Genomic DNA, 16,523 nt, shown 5'->3' with positions numbered 1-16,523 from the left:
GCATGTTTGGGATACTCTGGATCAGCGTGTTCCAATTCCTGCCAATATTCAGACACTTCACACAGCTGTTGGAGAGGAGCTGGCCAACATTCCACAGGCCGCAATTAACAACCTGATCAACTCTATGTGAAGAAGATGTGTCGCACTGCATCAGGCAAATGGCGATCATACCAGACTCTTTGGGGTATCTGTGTGCACAGACGAATTTTTGCAGTGTTAATGTGAATTACTAATAAATGTCTTTTAGAGTGGCCTTTAGCTGTGACCATTTCAAGGCACACCTGTGTAGTAATGATGCTGTTTAATCAGCATCTTGATATGCCACACCTGTCAGGTGGATGGATTATCTTGGGTGGCTGGTCTCAGACAATCATGCAGGTGAAGACGCTGGAGGGTTACATGTGGTCTTTGGTTTTGAGGTTGGTTGGATGTAGTGCCAAATTCATGGAAATGACATTAAAGCTTGTACCATAACTTTATGGTAGTGAAATGAGCATTCAATTCACGGGCAACAGCTCTGGTGGACATTCCTGCAGTCAGCATGCCAAGGGCACACTCCGTCACAACCGTGGCATTTTATTGTGTGATCACTTCATATTTTAGAGTGGCCTTTGCTGCGACAATCCCAAGGCACACCTGTGTAGTAATGACGCTGTTTAATCAGCATCTTGATATGCCACACCTGTCAGGTGGATGGATTATGTTGGGAAAGTGCCGACTAACACAGAGTTTAACAAATTTGTAACCACAGTTTGAGAGAAATGTATCTACTGAGTGCAAAAAAGCCTTAGATCTTTAAATTAAACCTGTGAAAATGGGAGCAAGATCCAAAATTGTTGCATTTAAATGTTTGTTTAGTGTATAGATATGCCTGTAGATGGGAGCTTTTTGTGAGAGCCAATACTCATAAGTGTTTCTATCATCCTGTAAAATGATTCACTTTGTTAAAATGTCCCCTAAACAGTGATGTTTGGCAAGCAAAACCATTTTAATCATAAGAAATTATAAAAAAAAATATGTGTCCTTACTTTCTGATTTACACCACATTTGATTTTCTATGCAAATGCTTCATTTACCGTTCCTCCAGCCATGTTGTTCTCAGTGCCAGTGGCGCAGTAAGTCCACTCATTTTGCACACACCCACTGGTTTGTGAGTGGATATTGTTACCTGGGGGGGCTAAAAGAGAGCCTGAACTCACCGTGGTGGTTTTGACTCGGCCTCCGGGCTGTGTACAAGTCCAGCCAGATTTATTGACTAACAGGTCACAGCCTTCGTCCTCCAAACACGGCACCATCTCACACCACTGCTTTTTCCGAACAATACCAGCTGCAGAGAACACAGGGAAAGAGAACCAACGATTAGAGAGAGGTGAGAAAAAAATAGCAGGAATAAACAGATGGAGAGAAATGATAGGGAGAGGTGGATGCAGAGATGTAACGATTAAAATGGAGTGAGTGGGCTGAGGGATGACAGATGGAGTAAGACAGATATGGAGAAAGATGTAACACCATGGAAAATGATAGAAAGGGGGAGATTTGAGAAATATGGTGAAATACATTTAAATGGAGTGAAAAAGATGGAGGGATGTAGAGAGGTGGATTGGAAGAGAGATAAGAAACGCAGGTGGATGAAGAGCAATGAAGTAAAGAGACAATTGGGAGATATGGGAGCAGGGGATGATGATGAGGGAAAGATGGAGAGAATCAGACAGATGGAGAGAGCTGTGATCAGTCAGGTAAATAAAATCAAACATCACAAATGATATTGAGCAAGCAAACATTTTAAACAGGATGGAATATTTTGTGGCTCCCTCCACAAGGGGCAAAATATTCTGTATTTCATATACAACTTTAAAAATCTGTGACATTTAACACAGTCCATAAGATTTCACTGGAACGTTTTTTTCAGTCTGCTCTGCTGTATTTCAGTTTCTACATTTTACAGAAAAGCCCCAGGCTTCATCATATTACACTCATTTTTGTACTGTAGGCTTCACTCATACACAGAGGCATTAAAATAACAATGATGAACATAGCGACAATTAAATCTTGAGTTTTCTCTGCAATGCGATCTTTCACATTTTGTCCCAAAAAGTGTCATTGCTACGACGCTGTGTTGTTAAAATGTGGAGAATGCACACTGTACACCTGAGCCTGAACATCCTGAGCTTTGCTCTATTCTTAAAGATCCTTGGCCCACTGAAAAAGCATCGGAACCAATCAGTTGGAGTTCTCAGTGCAAGGACAATGACAATACCTATTCCTGCCACTTATGAATATTGCAAATTGTATTTATAGGGAGCATATGGCCAAACTGAAAATCTGGCCCTTCTTTCTTATTGATGAGCATATGATTCTGAAGGACATGAGACCAAAACCTAACATAAATTGTCTGAGCACTGTATCTGAAATCAGTTATCAAAACATGACATATGAAAACATGAAACCATGCAGACAATGGCATTGTCTTGTTTTGGCCAGCTGTTCACAGTAATGAGATAAATGGTTGCACAACCAAACAAAATGGGTCAAAATGTGTAGAAAACAATTTATAAAAATCAACCAGTTAGTGACACACAGCTGAGCAACCAACTGCATCATCACTTGGCAAAACTGAAAACACACTAAGTTAGCTGGCACGCAACCACACCCTAAGAAGACAGAGTCTGTGCAGCAGGTTAAAAACCCTTCTTGAGACAGATGGTTCACACATATCTCCCCCTGGTCCCTGTAATATTAGTTTATATATAACTATATATTAGTTTTTAAGGTGGACGCCCAAGATGAGTGTCACCACTTCATTATCTGACCAAACGTCTGCCCGTCTGTTCCTGAATTATGATGTTGAATAATGGCCGGAAAAGTGTTTTTACAGAACATTTTGACCTTTGACCTTATGGATACAAAACGTCATCATGTCATCATTATATCCTATTAGACATTTGTGTGAAATTATGTCATAATTAGCGTATGAATTCTTGTGGTCAGAGTGACCTTGACCTTTTATCTATAACCAACACATTCTAATCTAATCCAAGTGGACATTTGTGCCAAATTTGAGTAAATTCCCTGAAGGCGTTGTTGAGAATGAGACGGATGCAAGGTCACAGTGACCTTTAGCTTTTGACCACCAAAATCTCATCAGTTCATCGTTGAGTCCAAGTGGACATTTGTGCCAAATTTGAAGAAATTCCCTAAAGGTGTTCTTGAGATATCTCGTTCACGAGAATCGGATGGACATTGATAGCCAGATGAAAGGATGGACAACCCGAAACATAATGCCTCTGGCTAAGTCTATCCCTGCCGCAGGGGTAGCCACAGCTCTGTTGTTATCATCTTACAGTTCTACAAAGATATCAGCAGTAATATCAGTTTTCTCAAAGGCTACATATGAATGTCATTGTTTTTTAAAAATTAAATGATGAATTTACTTTATTTTTATCTTGTATGTCCTTTTCCTTTTTTGTGATTCTGAGTTTAGAATACCATAATGTAATATAATATAGCTACAGCAGCCAACTAATAAAAGTAAATCAGATATAATACATGCAGTTTCCTGTTTCTGTGAGAAGCAATTATGCAGAATAAATGAATGAATGAGCATTTGACAAAAAATGACTTTGGAGGCTCACAAATTTACATTAAACCTGTGCTTCTGTAATAACATATCAGCATTAGACTATAACAGCCAAAATGAAAGCGCAACTCAAAATATGAAAACAATTCTCTTGCCACTTCCAAAACATACCCTGTGGAGATTTCATTGTAAACAAACATTATTTTTTGTAAACAAATATTACTTGGCTTTACATAAACCCAACAGAGTTCATGAAAATAATGGCTGTTGGGGAAAAAAGACAAAAAAGAAAAAGTGAATTTAAGGGTCATTACGTACATGGTGTAATGAGGTGGTTTTTGGTGTAATGAAAAAAAAAAGCCTCTACAGATCAGGCGTCTAATCACAGCTCTGTGTCTCGGGTTGGCTTAACACATCTTCACAATTCAGAAACTGCATTAAAAAGGATTCAAGAATAAAAAGTAAGCAACCACTTGAGTATGTAAATCAGAAGGACAGAAAAGGAAATGAGATGAACCGAGATAGAGGGAGAGAGGATGAAGACAAAGTAGAGAAATACCCAGCTAACATTTTTGACCGTTAGAGAATATGGGCGAGATAAAGGAAGACAGATACATACATTTATGCTCATATTCCTATGCATTTATGGATGGAAAATGGCATTTTTTAATGGATAACAGTGAAACCCAGAATGAATTATAGGCCGTATATACATCATATTCTCTTTGCCATGGTGTTCATGGCATGCTGCCTCTCTTACAGCATGTGGGAATTGTGCTCAGTTCCATATCTATAAATTTGCTTTAAGGGCACCTTCAGTAGCTGTCATAACCCGGCATGTAGATCATCAGTGAGCGGTGTACCCAATGCTAATATCTGTTCATCATAAACAATATCTATACATCAATCAATCCATGAAATGTGTATACCTTCTCAAGCACTACATGGCTAAATAATGAAAGTACTCTCAACACTGTGTCAGCACACTCAAGAGTGATCTCGAAATTGACACCAATGTAGAGCATTATTATTGTTGAGTGCATTTTGCTGACATGCTACTTGAGGTTGAATTACTTAGCGCTACTGTAGAATAGCTTGCCTCAAGGCTAGCTGCACAAAAACAATCTCGAACATGTGTGACTTGAATATTTCCACTTCAGGGGCAAAGTTACATGTGGGGGACAATGCAATTTCAAATAGATCGAATCTCTGAAAACTATTAAGTGTTAAGTGTCAGCAATATTTTTTTTCTTCTACATCAGCCTTGCTACATAAGTTAGACATACTACTCTGCTAAGCATTATAGACTCATTTCCCTGCCAGTTCCTGACAGATACATTTCAAAATGTATGGCATGGTATGGCAGTTTATCTATGAGTTAATTGTTGGCTGTCCATATCTGGATGTCCAGAAATGCTACTCATTTGTCTGTCCTGAATGTGAGCGCCTATCTGGTCCATTGGATTAAGGTGTTATGTCCCAGAGTTTGCGTCCCTAAGGAGTTTGGTATGCTTCAAAATGAACAGCACCTGAAACACCCTTCCTCTGCACCTTTCTAATGTCAGAATCAAACAGCTGAGTCTGACAATGTTGGAAGCTTTGATACTACCCATAATTAAGTGTTTATTGTTTTCATTTTTTTTATTTATCCATACCTCACCACTTTGCAAATGAGCCACTAGAAAAAAATCCCCCAAAGAATCCCGTTTTTGAATCTGTTCTGTGCCTTGTCAACATGCCCTCGAACGTGTGTTAGTATGTTGGATGCCTGCTTGTTCCTGTGTCCAAGGCTATTCTTATTTTTTTTTTTTTTTAAAGATCTAGGCTATTCAGTTGTTCTTTAGCATGAGATTAGTTTTAATATAAGAGGGCTGTTTTAATATTAAGTAATATTAATCCACCTTCTGGGACAAAGTTGATAAGATTTTCACATTTTGCCACATTTGGTTGTTCTTTGGTGAGGGTACAGTACAGACAGTTGTATTGGGAAGTAACTTAGTACATTCAAATGAAAATAACCAGTAATCTGGAATATTTACATTTTAAAGAAACTTGCTCAAAGCGGTTCCTTACACAACTACTTCCATCACTGTCTTTGTGTACAATATATCACAACAACATGAACACTTTCAAGGAAAAGGTGTCTAAAAGTGTGCACCATTATCCCTATTTGAACAATTGCTGAGTGTGGCCCCTCTCTGTGAGGCCTGACCTGTCACCCCACCTTCAAAAGTGTGGCCACTTTCAGAAGCAATAAAAACATGTGCCATCAGATGGTGTTAGAAAACACACTTACAAACTAGTTTGTTTCAAGTGTACTCAGGCCCCATACCTTTCTCTGGCTAACCTGTCCTATAGGTGTTCCTCAAGGCTGTGCTCTTCTTCCCCTGCTATTCTCCACACACACATAAACACTGTGCATTGTGAGAGCAGTGATCTCTCCTTCATTATGTATGCTGATGATATTATCCTGGTTGCCAGTGGGGTGCAAACAAAACCTCCTACTGGCAAGACATCTTCAACCTTCTTAGACCCCAAAGGTCACAAGCTGTGTCAGGAATACAGAATGAGGGCAGATAGAATGGGCTCTACCTACAGTACAAACCAATCAACGTAAAAGGGCAGGGAAAGGAGCCAGCAGTAACTGAGAACAAAATCCACCTTCTGGGACAAAGTTGATAAGATTTTCACATTTGGCCATAAATTATTGACTGATCCCATTTCATGGTATGGGAAGATCACAATCAGGTTAAAAAAAAAAAAAAAAAAAGACAGAGACAGGCTGTAACAGTACAAACCTACAATCAAAAAGGCAATCCAGTTTTCCAATGGCCCCACCCATCCTCTAAATCAGCATACTAGATGCTGCCTTCAGGCCACACACTTATAGTCTGAAGTTCAAGACATCCTTTATACCATGTACCATTCAGCAAGCATCTTTAAAGCATTTCCCCCAGTACCCCTGCATGCTGTGACTCTCCTGGCCCTTGTCTTTTTCTTTTTTAAGAACCCATTTTATCTTCTAACATTTTATCACATATTTATTTATTATTTGGAATTTGTATTTTGTGTGCTTTGTCCTGATGTGTTGTGTGAAGTGTGCCGGTGCCAAAGACGAATTTCTGTTTTATGTAAATCTAAAGGACAAGAAAGTGTTCTGAATCTGCATCTGCATCAACCAGCTGTACCTCGGCAGCGGTAAATTAAAAGGGGAAGCGAGAGAGCAGATGAGAAAATTAGAGGACATATTGAAAACACACCATTCGCTGAGGTGAAAGGAAAAACTTGTCAGTTGTAATAGCCCAAGGTTTGGCAGTGTTCTCAAGATTTTTTCCCCCCTTCCTTTTCTTATTTAATCCATTACCATGAATTTATCACATTGTCAGCAAGGTCACTTACACAATTCACTAACCGGTTTTGTTTCGCTCCTAAATTACCATCCAGTGGGGTGACCCTCAGCTGATGAAGATGTATAGCACCGTCAGGTAAATAATAGTAATGAGGGAATGAATGCTGCTAAGCTGATAAAACAAGCATCCGATTGCTGCTGGTGAGATCTTTATGACTGTAGTTGTGTCAAATGAATGATGTAAGATTTAAAAATGTGACTGCACAGACATCTTGTTGACATAGCTGATTTCTACATTGATGTTAAAACAATTATACCACCACAACTTAACGTTGCTGTAATCAATATTTTTTATATCAGTCAATTAAATGACAATGTGTAAGGTGAAAGGTGTTGCTGGTGCAGTTCCCTCCCAGCTTGTAGTAGAATTTTAGCACCTTTCAGCTTCTTGTTTTGTATTTGCTTGCAACTTTACCATCATGAACCTGTCTCACCGAATGACTTTGTCATTTTCGGCTGCACCAAGCAGCTGTTTTCAGCGACAAAGCTCTAACAAACACTGTACACACATGACCTGCCCAGCACTAAAATGCACACAGCCAAAGTTAGCAGTTAGCTGGGGATTAAAGTGGACTATAGTGGATCATTTAGAAGCTTAAGAGCCAATATATTTCTCTCCAGAGTTGGTGGAGACCCAAAACAGAGCTACAAGAATGAGAATATTTGACTTAATTTGCAAGGTGTCCAGAAACATGACTCTAAATAATGCAAAAGGTGCTCTGTATCTGTTAGATATGTTAATAGGCAACTTTTTTATCACCATAATAACCAAACAAAAATGCTAAATGGTAATTGGACTGCAATTGTACAGCGCTTTTCTAGTCTTCTGACCACTAAAAGAGTGTTTACACGACATGTTACATTCACTATTCACACTCTGGTGGCCGAGGCTACTGTACAAGGTGCCACCTGCTACTCAGTAACCATTTACTTGCACTCACACACTGATGGATCAGCCATCAGGAGCAGTTTGGAGTTTAGTATCTTGCCCAAGACTATTCCGACATGCGGGCTAGAGGAGCCGGTGATCCAACTGCTGATCCTTTGATTGGCGGACGACCCACTACACCTCTGAGCCACTTTATAAGGTGATGATTTGTCACTTACAGCTTGTTGCAATACTCACAAATGAAATAAAGCAGGTTCCAACTCCTGCCATCTGAAATTACAGATATTATTACTACCCTACCTTGATTTGGCTCTTGTAAAACATAACACTTTATGTTAAAGATTTTAAAAGGGAACCTCCACCAAAGCCCCACATTTCAAGAATCAAACACTCACACCTGTAGACTTAAAAGAGAGCTCCAAAAACTTTGTAGCATGCTCCTTTGTGGATGATGTCAGCTGCAGTTAGCTTGAATTCACAGTAGTTACAAAGGACTACAAGTGACCCAGTTTCACAGTGAAATAAAAGTATCAAAAATCCAAAGAAACTTCTCAAACTACTGCAGCATCATCCACTTTTTTTTTGCTATCCATAATCAGAGTGTGCTCAACATTCACATTTCAACCAAATCATGGCTAAATGACATGGCTGCACATGGCTTAAAAAGCTTACTGATCCAGTGTAAAATAAAAGCTGTGTGTTTAACCAAATTTTGGCATAGTGGGGATTTAATATCCAGCTATGGTGGTTCTTGGATGAAGCTCAAATCCAATTTGGCATAACACACAAAAACTAAAGAACTGGAGCACAGCGCCGTGTGAAAACAACTTATTAGCTTTAACAGATTGTGAAACTGCAGGTCAAACTACTTGATTTTCACCATGTCTTTTTACATCAATGATTTTTCTGTTTATATTGCCCTGGACTTAAAGGGGCTCAATGCAAAATTCAGAGCATGGCAGTGGTCTGGACAGGGTTCTCAACATGGAGGTGGCTGAGCCAGTGGCTAGCAGCTAACAGTGCTAACTCCATTTTAGGGATGGGTCACGATTTTCGAATAGTCGTTTTATTTTTGAAAAATCGATTTTTTAATGCAACTATTACTATTCGCCGTCTTATTTCCCCCCCTTTATTTGACATGCAATTCAGCTCCTAACCGCACGAGGGCAGTCTAGGATTGCTACAGCGGTGTGAGATGCTCTTCTACAAACAGGAGAAACATGCAGAGACTACTACTCTGTGAGGAATGTCCGCAGTCATTCGGGCTTTCATAGTCGAGTGCACTTCCGCGTTGTAATTTCCTGTAAAAATGTCCCTGAAAAATCCCCGCGATGTGAAAAATACATGCCGAGCAGTCACTGATGTGCGCACACAGGGCTTGCAGACATCCTGCCACGATTTTCGAATAGTGTTTTTGCTTGTGTTGCCCATCCCTACTCCATTTCACAAAACAACGACAACAGTGCTGACAGAACTAATCATATTAACCAGGGGGGAACCGGAGGGTGGGCGCTACACTACCATGACGCCCCTGTCCTAGAATGAGTGGTAACTACCAAATAAGCACAGTGCAAAGCAGCGGTGATGAGCTAGCCAGTGGGATACACTCATGCACTAACATGAACACCCAGCCAGATCGTCTTACCTCAACAAAGAAACAAAGGAAGCTTGAATTACAAGACACATTTAGGTAGCGTTACTTCATTCTCTGCTCAGGACACCATTACTCACCTCAGTCTCCTCAATCTTAACATGGCTAATAGTGGTTTGCTGTTATATTAATGCTCTCAATGTCGCGCAAGAACCTCTGACAGCCAGGTAAGAATGGTGGACGTCCTTGCTAACAGGCAGCAACTGGTCCAATAACTGTGATTTATCATATAAGAAATCAGATACCATACAGACAAGTTAAGACCAGGCCTTTTTCTGTCACATTTGGATTCACGTCACTAACTAAACTCATCTCCCAGCAACATCTTCTGATAGCTACACTATCTGCTACCATTCGACCATATCACTGCTGGGCACTGGGCAGTGGCTTGTGATAAAATGTATAAGATTCAAGGGTGATATGAAATCAAAACATCCCTTAAACGCGTACCCACACATGCAGGGAACCAGGCACAAACACACCGGTGAGCACCTGCAGACGTGGACAGAAATAAACACACATACACACACACAGGTCTGATGCTATGTGTAAGGGAAGGTATCGGCCATGGTTTCATCAGCAGGAGATAAGGAGGAGAGAGGGAGAGAACATTATTACACCCTCCATGGGACACTTATCTTCCCACCAAATGGGAGATCACACTCATGTCAACAGCCAGCATCTTGGCCTAATAAATTCCGTCTAATGCCATGCCAAGCCTGAGATGGCAGGAGAAAGATGAGATGTGTGTGTGTGTGTGTGTGTGTGTGTGTGTGTGTGTGTGTGAAGGAGAGAGAGACAGAGCGCAGGCAAGGAGATAGTAAGAAATTGGACGAAAAAGACAGGAAGTAGACCTAAAGACAGATCAGAGCTGCTGTAATAAATGCAGTGCAGCAGTCCTCAAGAAATAGTGCGAAGATAAGAAGATTTGCTAAGATAATTACAAACTGTACAGATCAGATACGACCTGGGCAGGTAGCAGAATCAGCAGTTGGGCAACGGCTGCTGATGTTGAGATATGGTCAGACCACATGTTTATTTTAAAAAAAAACATTGACATTTTTAACACATATGTGAATTCAAAACATGTACATACAGTTATTATTACATGTGTTTGTTAGGTCTGTTGTGTGGATCCTTACAGGGTTCCAGTTTGTTTCAAGTTTGTTAGTGTGGTGGTGCACAACTCTGCATGCCTGTGTGATTCTGTGCAAGGTAGGGATGGAAATTGATAAGAATTTGTCAATACAGATTCTAACATCAATTCCTGATAAATTGCTGGTTGGTTCCAGGATATAAACTGGAACCAAAATTAACGATTACATACAAAATCAACAATGCTTCTGCAGAGAATAAAATAACCATGACTTTAACATTTGAACATTAAAATGCTCATTTTTTAAAAAGGGTATAACGACACAAATTCAGGGTGCTTACAGTGATTAAAGGATGCAAACGCGTAACCACTAATCTACTGACTACTCAGTGATACAAGATCACCTTTTCCTGGGTCATTTTACCCTGCTGTGCTACTGTGAAAGGATTTTTCCAAGGTGCATGAGAAGAGCTACCAACACTAGTAGCTGCAGCCCCAGCACAACTGTCATCACCAAAATGAAATTGGAGAATATTAATTAAGTGAAAGCATCCATTTTTCATTGAAATTTTTTTTAGTCAAGAAAACAAATGGTGTTAATTAAACGTTATTTTAATTAACAGGATTTTACCTTCGGGAGTCATGCTACTAGGGAATGCAGTACTCTCTAGTACAGTATCACCAACTGAGACCTGACTGCACTGTAAGGGTGCTGTCTTGACAAATGAGTGCGAGTGTTTCCCCGATTGGATGAAACTGTCATCTTGCAAATCTTACAACTTCTTCTGAATGCAGATGATGCCTCGGGTGATGTGTTGATCTAATCTCGCGATTCTTTCGTGATCTCATGAAACTGCATTGAATCACTGCGCATGCGCAACTCTCTGAAAGTACAGATGTACCATGCTGACCGCCATCGGCCTTTCTGCAAATAAGATGACATTCACCGATGGCAGTTACCGATGTTTTTCCGTTGTGTCACATCAATTTTTCGCAGGCTAAAAAGCAGAGCTCCAGACAATTGCCATCCTGTTGTCCCAGGGACAATAGAAAACATGTTTGAGGCAAACAGAGCTCTTCCCTGGGATGCATCCTATTGTTTCCCTGATGATGTTACATTGTAAACAACAAATCCATGTTCACATCAGCAGCAGTAGCGCAAGTTAACGTTAGCTGTTAGCAGCCAGTGAGCGGAACTAACTGCTGACAGAGGTTACATTGACTTACATCATGATGCGCACAAGCTCTCTTTGGTAAAAATGAGTATTCAGCAAAGGAAAACATGAATGTTCTCATGATGTGTTTAAATACAAGCCTGTAAAATGTAGTTTTGGGCGAGAAACTTGAATAAGTACAGTTGTTTCATAGAGAAATTTGTTGATGTTTTCACAGCAATATAAAATAGATATTACAGAGGGAATTGTAAAACAGTCATATATAGTGCAAAGACTTAGCACTTATTTAACCCTTTGAAACCTGGAACGACATCACTTTTCTTGTGATGTTTTCAGATGCCTTTCGCAAGTATTTAAACCTTTGAACCCTGAGCAAATTGGTGCAACTTCTTTCAAACACATGGGAAAAAAGGGCACTGAACAACTTGGTAAGAAATGTCCTGCAAACTGGGGGAAAAAAATACAAAATAAATAAAATTATTTGAATTAAATTATTATTAAAAATTGGATAAAAAGAAGTAAGCTAGGGTAAAACCATATTATTATTACTATTATCATGACACTTCAAAATTATGTTACAAAATTATTAGAATTTTCAAGCTTTTTTTTAACTAATTTTCTTGTTTTTAATTTTCTCTTTTCTTGCTAATTTTTTGGGGGCATATTTTCTAATCACTTCTTTGTCTTTTTCACTTTTTTTTTTTTTTTTAAAGCAAGCCATTTTGCTTGCTTGCTTTGTTTGAAAGGGTTAAAAAAATCAAGTGAAAGGTTATTTTAAAGGTTTTTCATAAATGTGTATGATTAAATCGAATGAGATTAAATTCTCATTTAAAGAGAGTGTAATGAAAGGCTAAATGATTTTAAAGCAGTTCAGTTATTTTCTTTACAGTGTATATTTCTTTGTTTCCCGACACAGGGGAATAAATAACAACAAAAACAGAATAAACAACAACCAGAACAAACAAACAAAAAACTGCAGTATCAGCTATCAGCAAAGTTGTTATTTAGAACATTGGAATTGGCCCAGAATCCCACAATGGGTGAATCCCTATCAAAAAGCACTGGTGAGAGGAATCCAAAGTCACAGAAGCATGAAGGAAGCATATGATTCATAGGAATCAGACAACTAGGAGCCTGTTCTCAATGCAAACTGATTCTGAATTCCCAACTGCTGTCTGACAGAGGCAAATCAACATGACTTTTGATTCACTGCAATAAGCTGGTTGCAAAATGGAGCTCACACACACACACACACACACACACACACACACACACACCTTATACACATAGGAATTCATATGCATCTTCTTTCTGCTATTTGTCAATTCTCTGCCACCTCTGCCCACCTTCGCCTCTCTAATGCATCGCCGCGCTGCTCAGGCCTCCTCGTGCCCAGTAATGGCGAATCAAATAGCCTTTTAAGCAAATTCACTGTCTTCATTTCCCAAATGAGTCCTATAAATCTGTCAGAATATTTCTCCCTACTGTATGTACTTCTTCCTGCTATAAGAGTGCAAACATCCCGGCAGCATATGAAAACATGAGCACATATGCACGCACAGAAGATCATTCTCGCCATGTATTTGTGGCTGTTATTTTCTGCACAGCACTTTGCACTAAATTGGTGGTAATCGGGATGTCGGCTAACAGAAAAAGCTCCAACACAAACATAATGTACAACTAGCATTAGCACTGTATATGAAAACACACGCACATACACACACATGCACACACACACACACACACACACACACACACACACACACAGTAATCTCTTTGCTGACATGTCAGGCAACAAAGTCAAACAAAAGACGGCTGGAAAAAGCCGACCGAGTGCCATTAAGACCCCAAGATTTGCTTTCATCATGGAAATCCCCTCCCATGTCTCCTTTTACACTGGATCTACTATCTGGATAATTAACTGTACTATCTGACCTGCCGTGGTAGGCAGATGTTCCCTAAACCTGAATTGAGGCTGGCAGGAATTAGGAGGAGCCTCGGAGGAATGTGAAAGGAAAAAGCCCAATGCAAAGAAATAAATCCCTACGCTTTGTAATTAGCCACCAGCTTTTTATCCCCTCTTTCCTCTCAGCTCATCTGCTCTCAGCTAATTTTCCCTTGTCTTGTTTTTCCCCCTCACCTCCCCCCTCTCCCTCACAACCACTATTTTCTCTTTCTGCACTCTTACGTCTGCCCTCTATTTCCACTCGCCTCTCGTCATCTCGTCTTCTGTTTTTCCCTCTTCACCTCCTTTTTTTTTCTCCCTTTCCATGCTTGCTCCTTTCCAGTCTATTGCTTTGCCTGATTTTCATAAGATTATTCCACCCGTTTAGCGGCCCTGATGAGTATCTGCACACTAAAAGCTGTCAAGCCCCTTTTTAAAAAGCCCGAGGTTTTTTGGTGAAGTGAATTTGTGTCCCAAATAGCTCCTCTGCACTCATGAAACTTCAAGAGGCAGAAATAATGAGATAGCATGCTGACTGACATTTCCAGACCTCAGCCCTGTGTCTCTGTGCATGCATGTACGCTTGTGTGGGTGTCTCGACTTTTGTGTGTGCATAACAGAATCACCTAATAATCTACCACCAACATGAATATCACATCAGTGGTAATGAACACATGAGAGTGCACACTACACGCCTCCCTTATGGATGTACGCTATATAAAACTTTGATATTTCAAACATTTTGAATAAATTAAGAAAGAGGAGAGCGAGGAGCTTTTATGTGATATTCATTGCTCACATTTTCCAAAACAGAGATAACTGCTTCCTCTCAATTGTTTGATGTGCTAAATGAACATCCTTAATGGGAAAAGACGGTGATGCTTTACAACTGGGTTCACTTTAATAGACAAGACAGAAATTAAAGCTCTCAGTTTTCAAATTAAAGTTAAAGTCTGCAACAGATTATTGCTCTCCATCTGTCTCTCTTTCAACTCGCCCTCCCTCTTTCCAGCATCCTGGCTAAATAAAAATGCTAAAATTTGTCATGGCAGTTTGCTTCACTCCAACAAGATGAATGTTTCAGTGTAGGGCCATTACTCCTGATGGTGGCACCGGATCAAACATTTGAGATAAAGAAATTGTTTGGGGTTCTTTTGCAGAGAATTAGATGAGAATATTGATGCTACTCTGCCTCTTTAAGTGCAGAGCTAGAGACGGGAAACATTAGCCTAGCTTAGCATAAAGATTAGTAACAGGGGGAAACAAAATCCGTCAACCAGCACCTCTAAAGCCCAGGTCAGACCAAAGATCCACAACGAGAACATGCAACTACTTGCAATGCACCATTATGCAACACTCTAAAAATCTGCTGGTTCACACTAATGCAACTAGATGAGATGGTGTATCAACTCTATGCAACAACTCCCTGTTACCGCTCTCGGTGACAGCTCACTGGCTCCGAACCGTAGCTGGGAACACGCAGGCTTGTTAACATTAATTTTAGCTTGGCTCTTTATTCTAGGGGTCTGGACCACTCTACAGAAGGAAGGATGGCGAGGCATTCAGGTGCAGAGAATTAGATGAGAATATTGATACCACTCTGCCTCTTTAAGTGCGGAGCTGGAGACGGGAAACATTAGCCTAGCTTAGCATAAAGATTAGATACAGGGGGAAACAAAATCTGTCAACCAGCGCCTCTAAAGCCCAGGTCAGACCAAAGATCCACGACAAGAACATGCAACTACTTGCAATGCACCAGTGTTTATGTTCTAAAAATCTGCTGATTCACACTAATGCAACTAGATGAGATGGTGTATCATCTCTATGCAACAACTCCCTTTTACCTCTCTCAATGACAGCTCACTGGCTCCGAACCGTAGTTGGGAAAACGCTGGCTTGTTAACATTAATTTTAGCTTGGCTCTTTATTCTAGCGGTCTAGACCACTCTGCAGAAGGAAGGATGGCAAGGTGTTCAGGTGCAGTGAATTATATTTGAGTATTGATATCACTCTGCCTCTTTAAGTGCGGAGCTGGAGATGGGAATCATTAGCCTAGCTTAGCATAAAGATTAGAAACAGGGGTAAACACAAATCTGTCAACCAGCACCTCTAAAGCCCAGTTCAGACCAAAGATTCACGACGAGAACATGGAACTACTTGCATTCCACCGTTCTGCAACGTTATAAAGGATATAAGGATGGCAAGGCATTCGGGTGCAGTTCACCAACACTGGTTTGATTGCAGTCTTCACCACAAAACAACAAACATGGCCTTCTCATGAGGTTTAGCAGTAGCCCTTAGCTTATCAAGAGACTTAATTCTACTGCTGTCATCAGTACTTGCGTCGTCACCATGACACACCGAGAGAGCTGCTTCCCTCCATACACACCCTTACAGGTTACCCACAAGGCCACTGCCCTTAAAGGGACAAAGGGTGAGTCGGTAACATCTCTGTAAATCCGTTCTGATTTCCAGCTTTTCAGGTTTATTTTGCGGTTGAATATAATTTGTAGACAACAACTGACTATGAATTATATTATGAAAAACCTGAGATGCCATTTTAATTCTTCTTTCGTTCCCCCATGTCTAAACCTCTACACTGAAGTCCAGTTGCCACATCGCTGCCCTCCAGCCACATCCTCCTGCCCTCCAGCCACATCTTCCTTTGCCTGCGTACTATTTCTGCTAGGTGCCATTGCGCTGCATAACTGGCAGGTTTTGTGGCGTGCCGTTGCTCCGGGCTTGTTTTTCTTAAGCGTGTGTGCATGTGTGTGTCTACAG

The 16,523-nt window shown here is 40.3% G+C and overlaps 1 protein-coding gene across 4 annotated transcripts in view; it reads right to left on the bottom strand.

Annotated features, from left to right (window-relative positions):
• LOC117249255 (chemokine-like protein TAFA-5) overlaps positions 1–16,523 on the bottom strand; it is a 222,668-nt gene that overhangs the window by 20,649 nt on the left and 185,496 nt on the right. For all 4 annotated transcript variants that reach the window (XM_033614777.2, XM_033614778.2, XM_033614779.2 and 1 more), the window contains exon 3: positions 1,200–1,327. In XM_033614777.2, the coding sequence (XP_033470668.1) occupies positions 1,200–1,327 (128 nt within the window). The remainder of the gene's footprint in view (positions 1–1,199; positions 1,328–16,523) is intronic.

The sequence above is a fragment of the Epinephelus lanceolatus genome, chromosome 23, assembly GCF_041903045.1.
Source record: "Epinephelus lanceolatus isolate andai-2023 chromosome 23, ASM4190304v1, whole genome shotgun sequence".
Taxonomy (NCBI): Eukaryota; Metazoa; Chordata; class Actinopteri; order Perciformes; family Serranidae; genus Epinephelus; species Epinephelus lanceolatus.
This window is presented reverse-complemented; position numbering and strand designations above follow the sequence as displayed.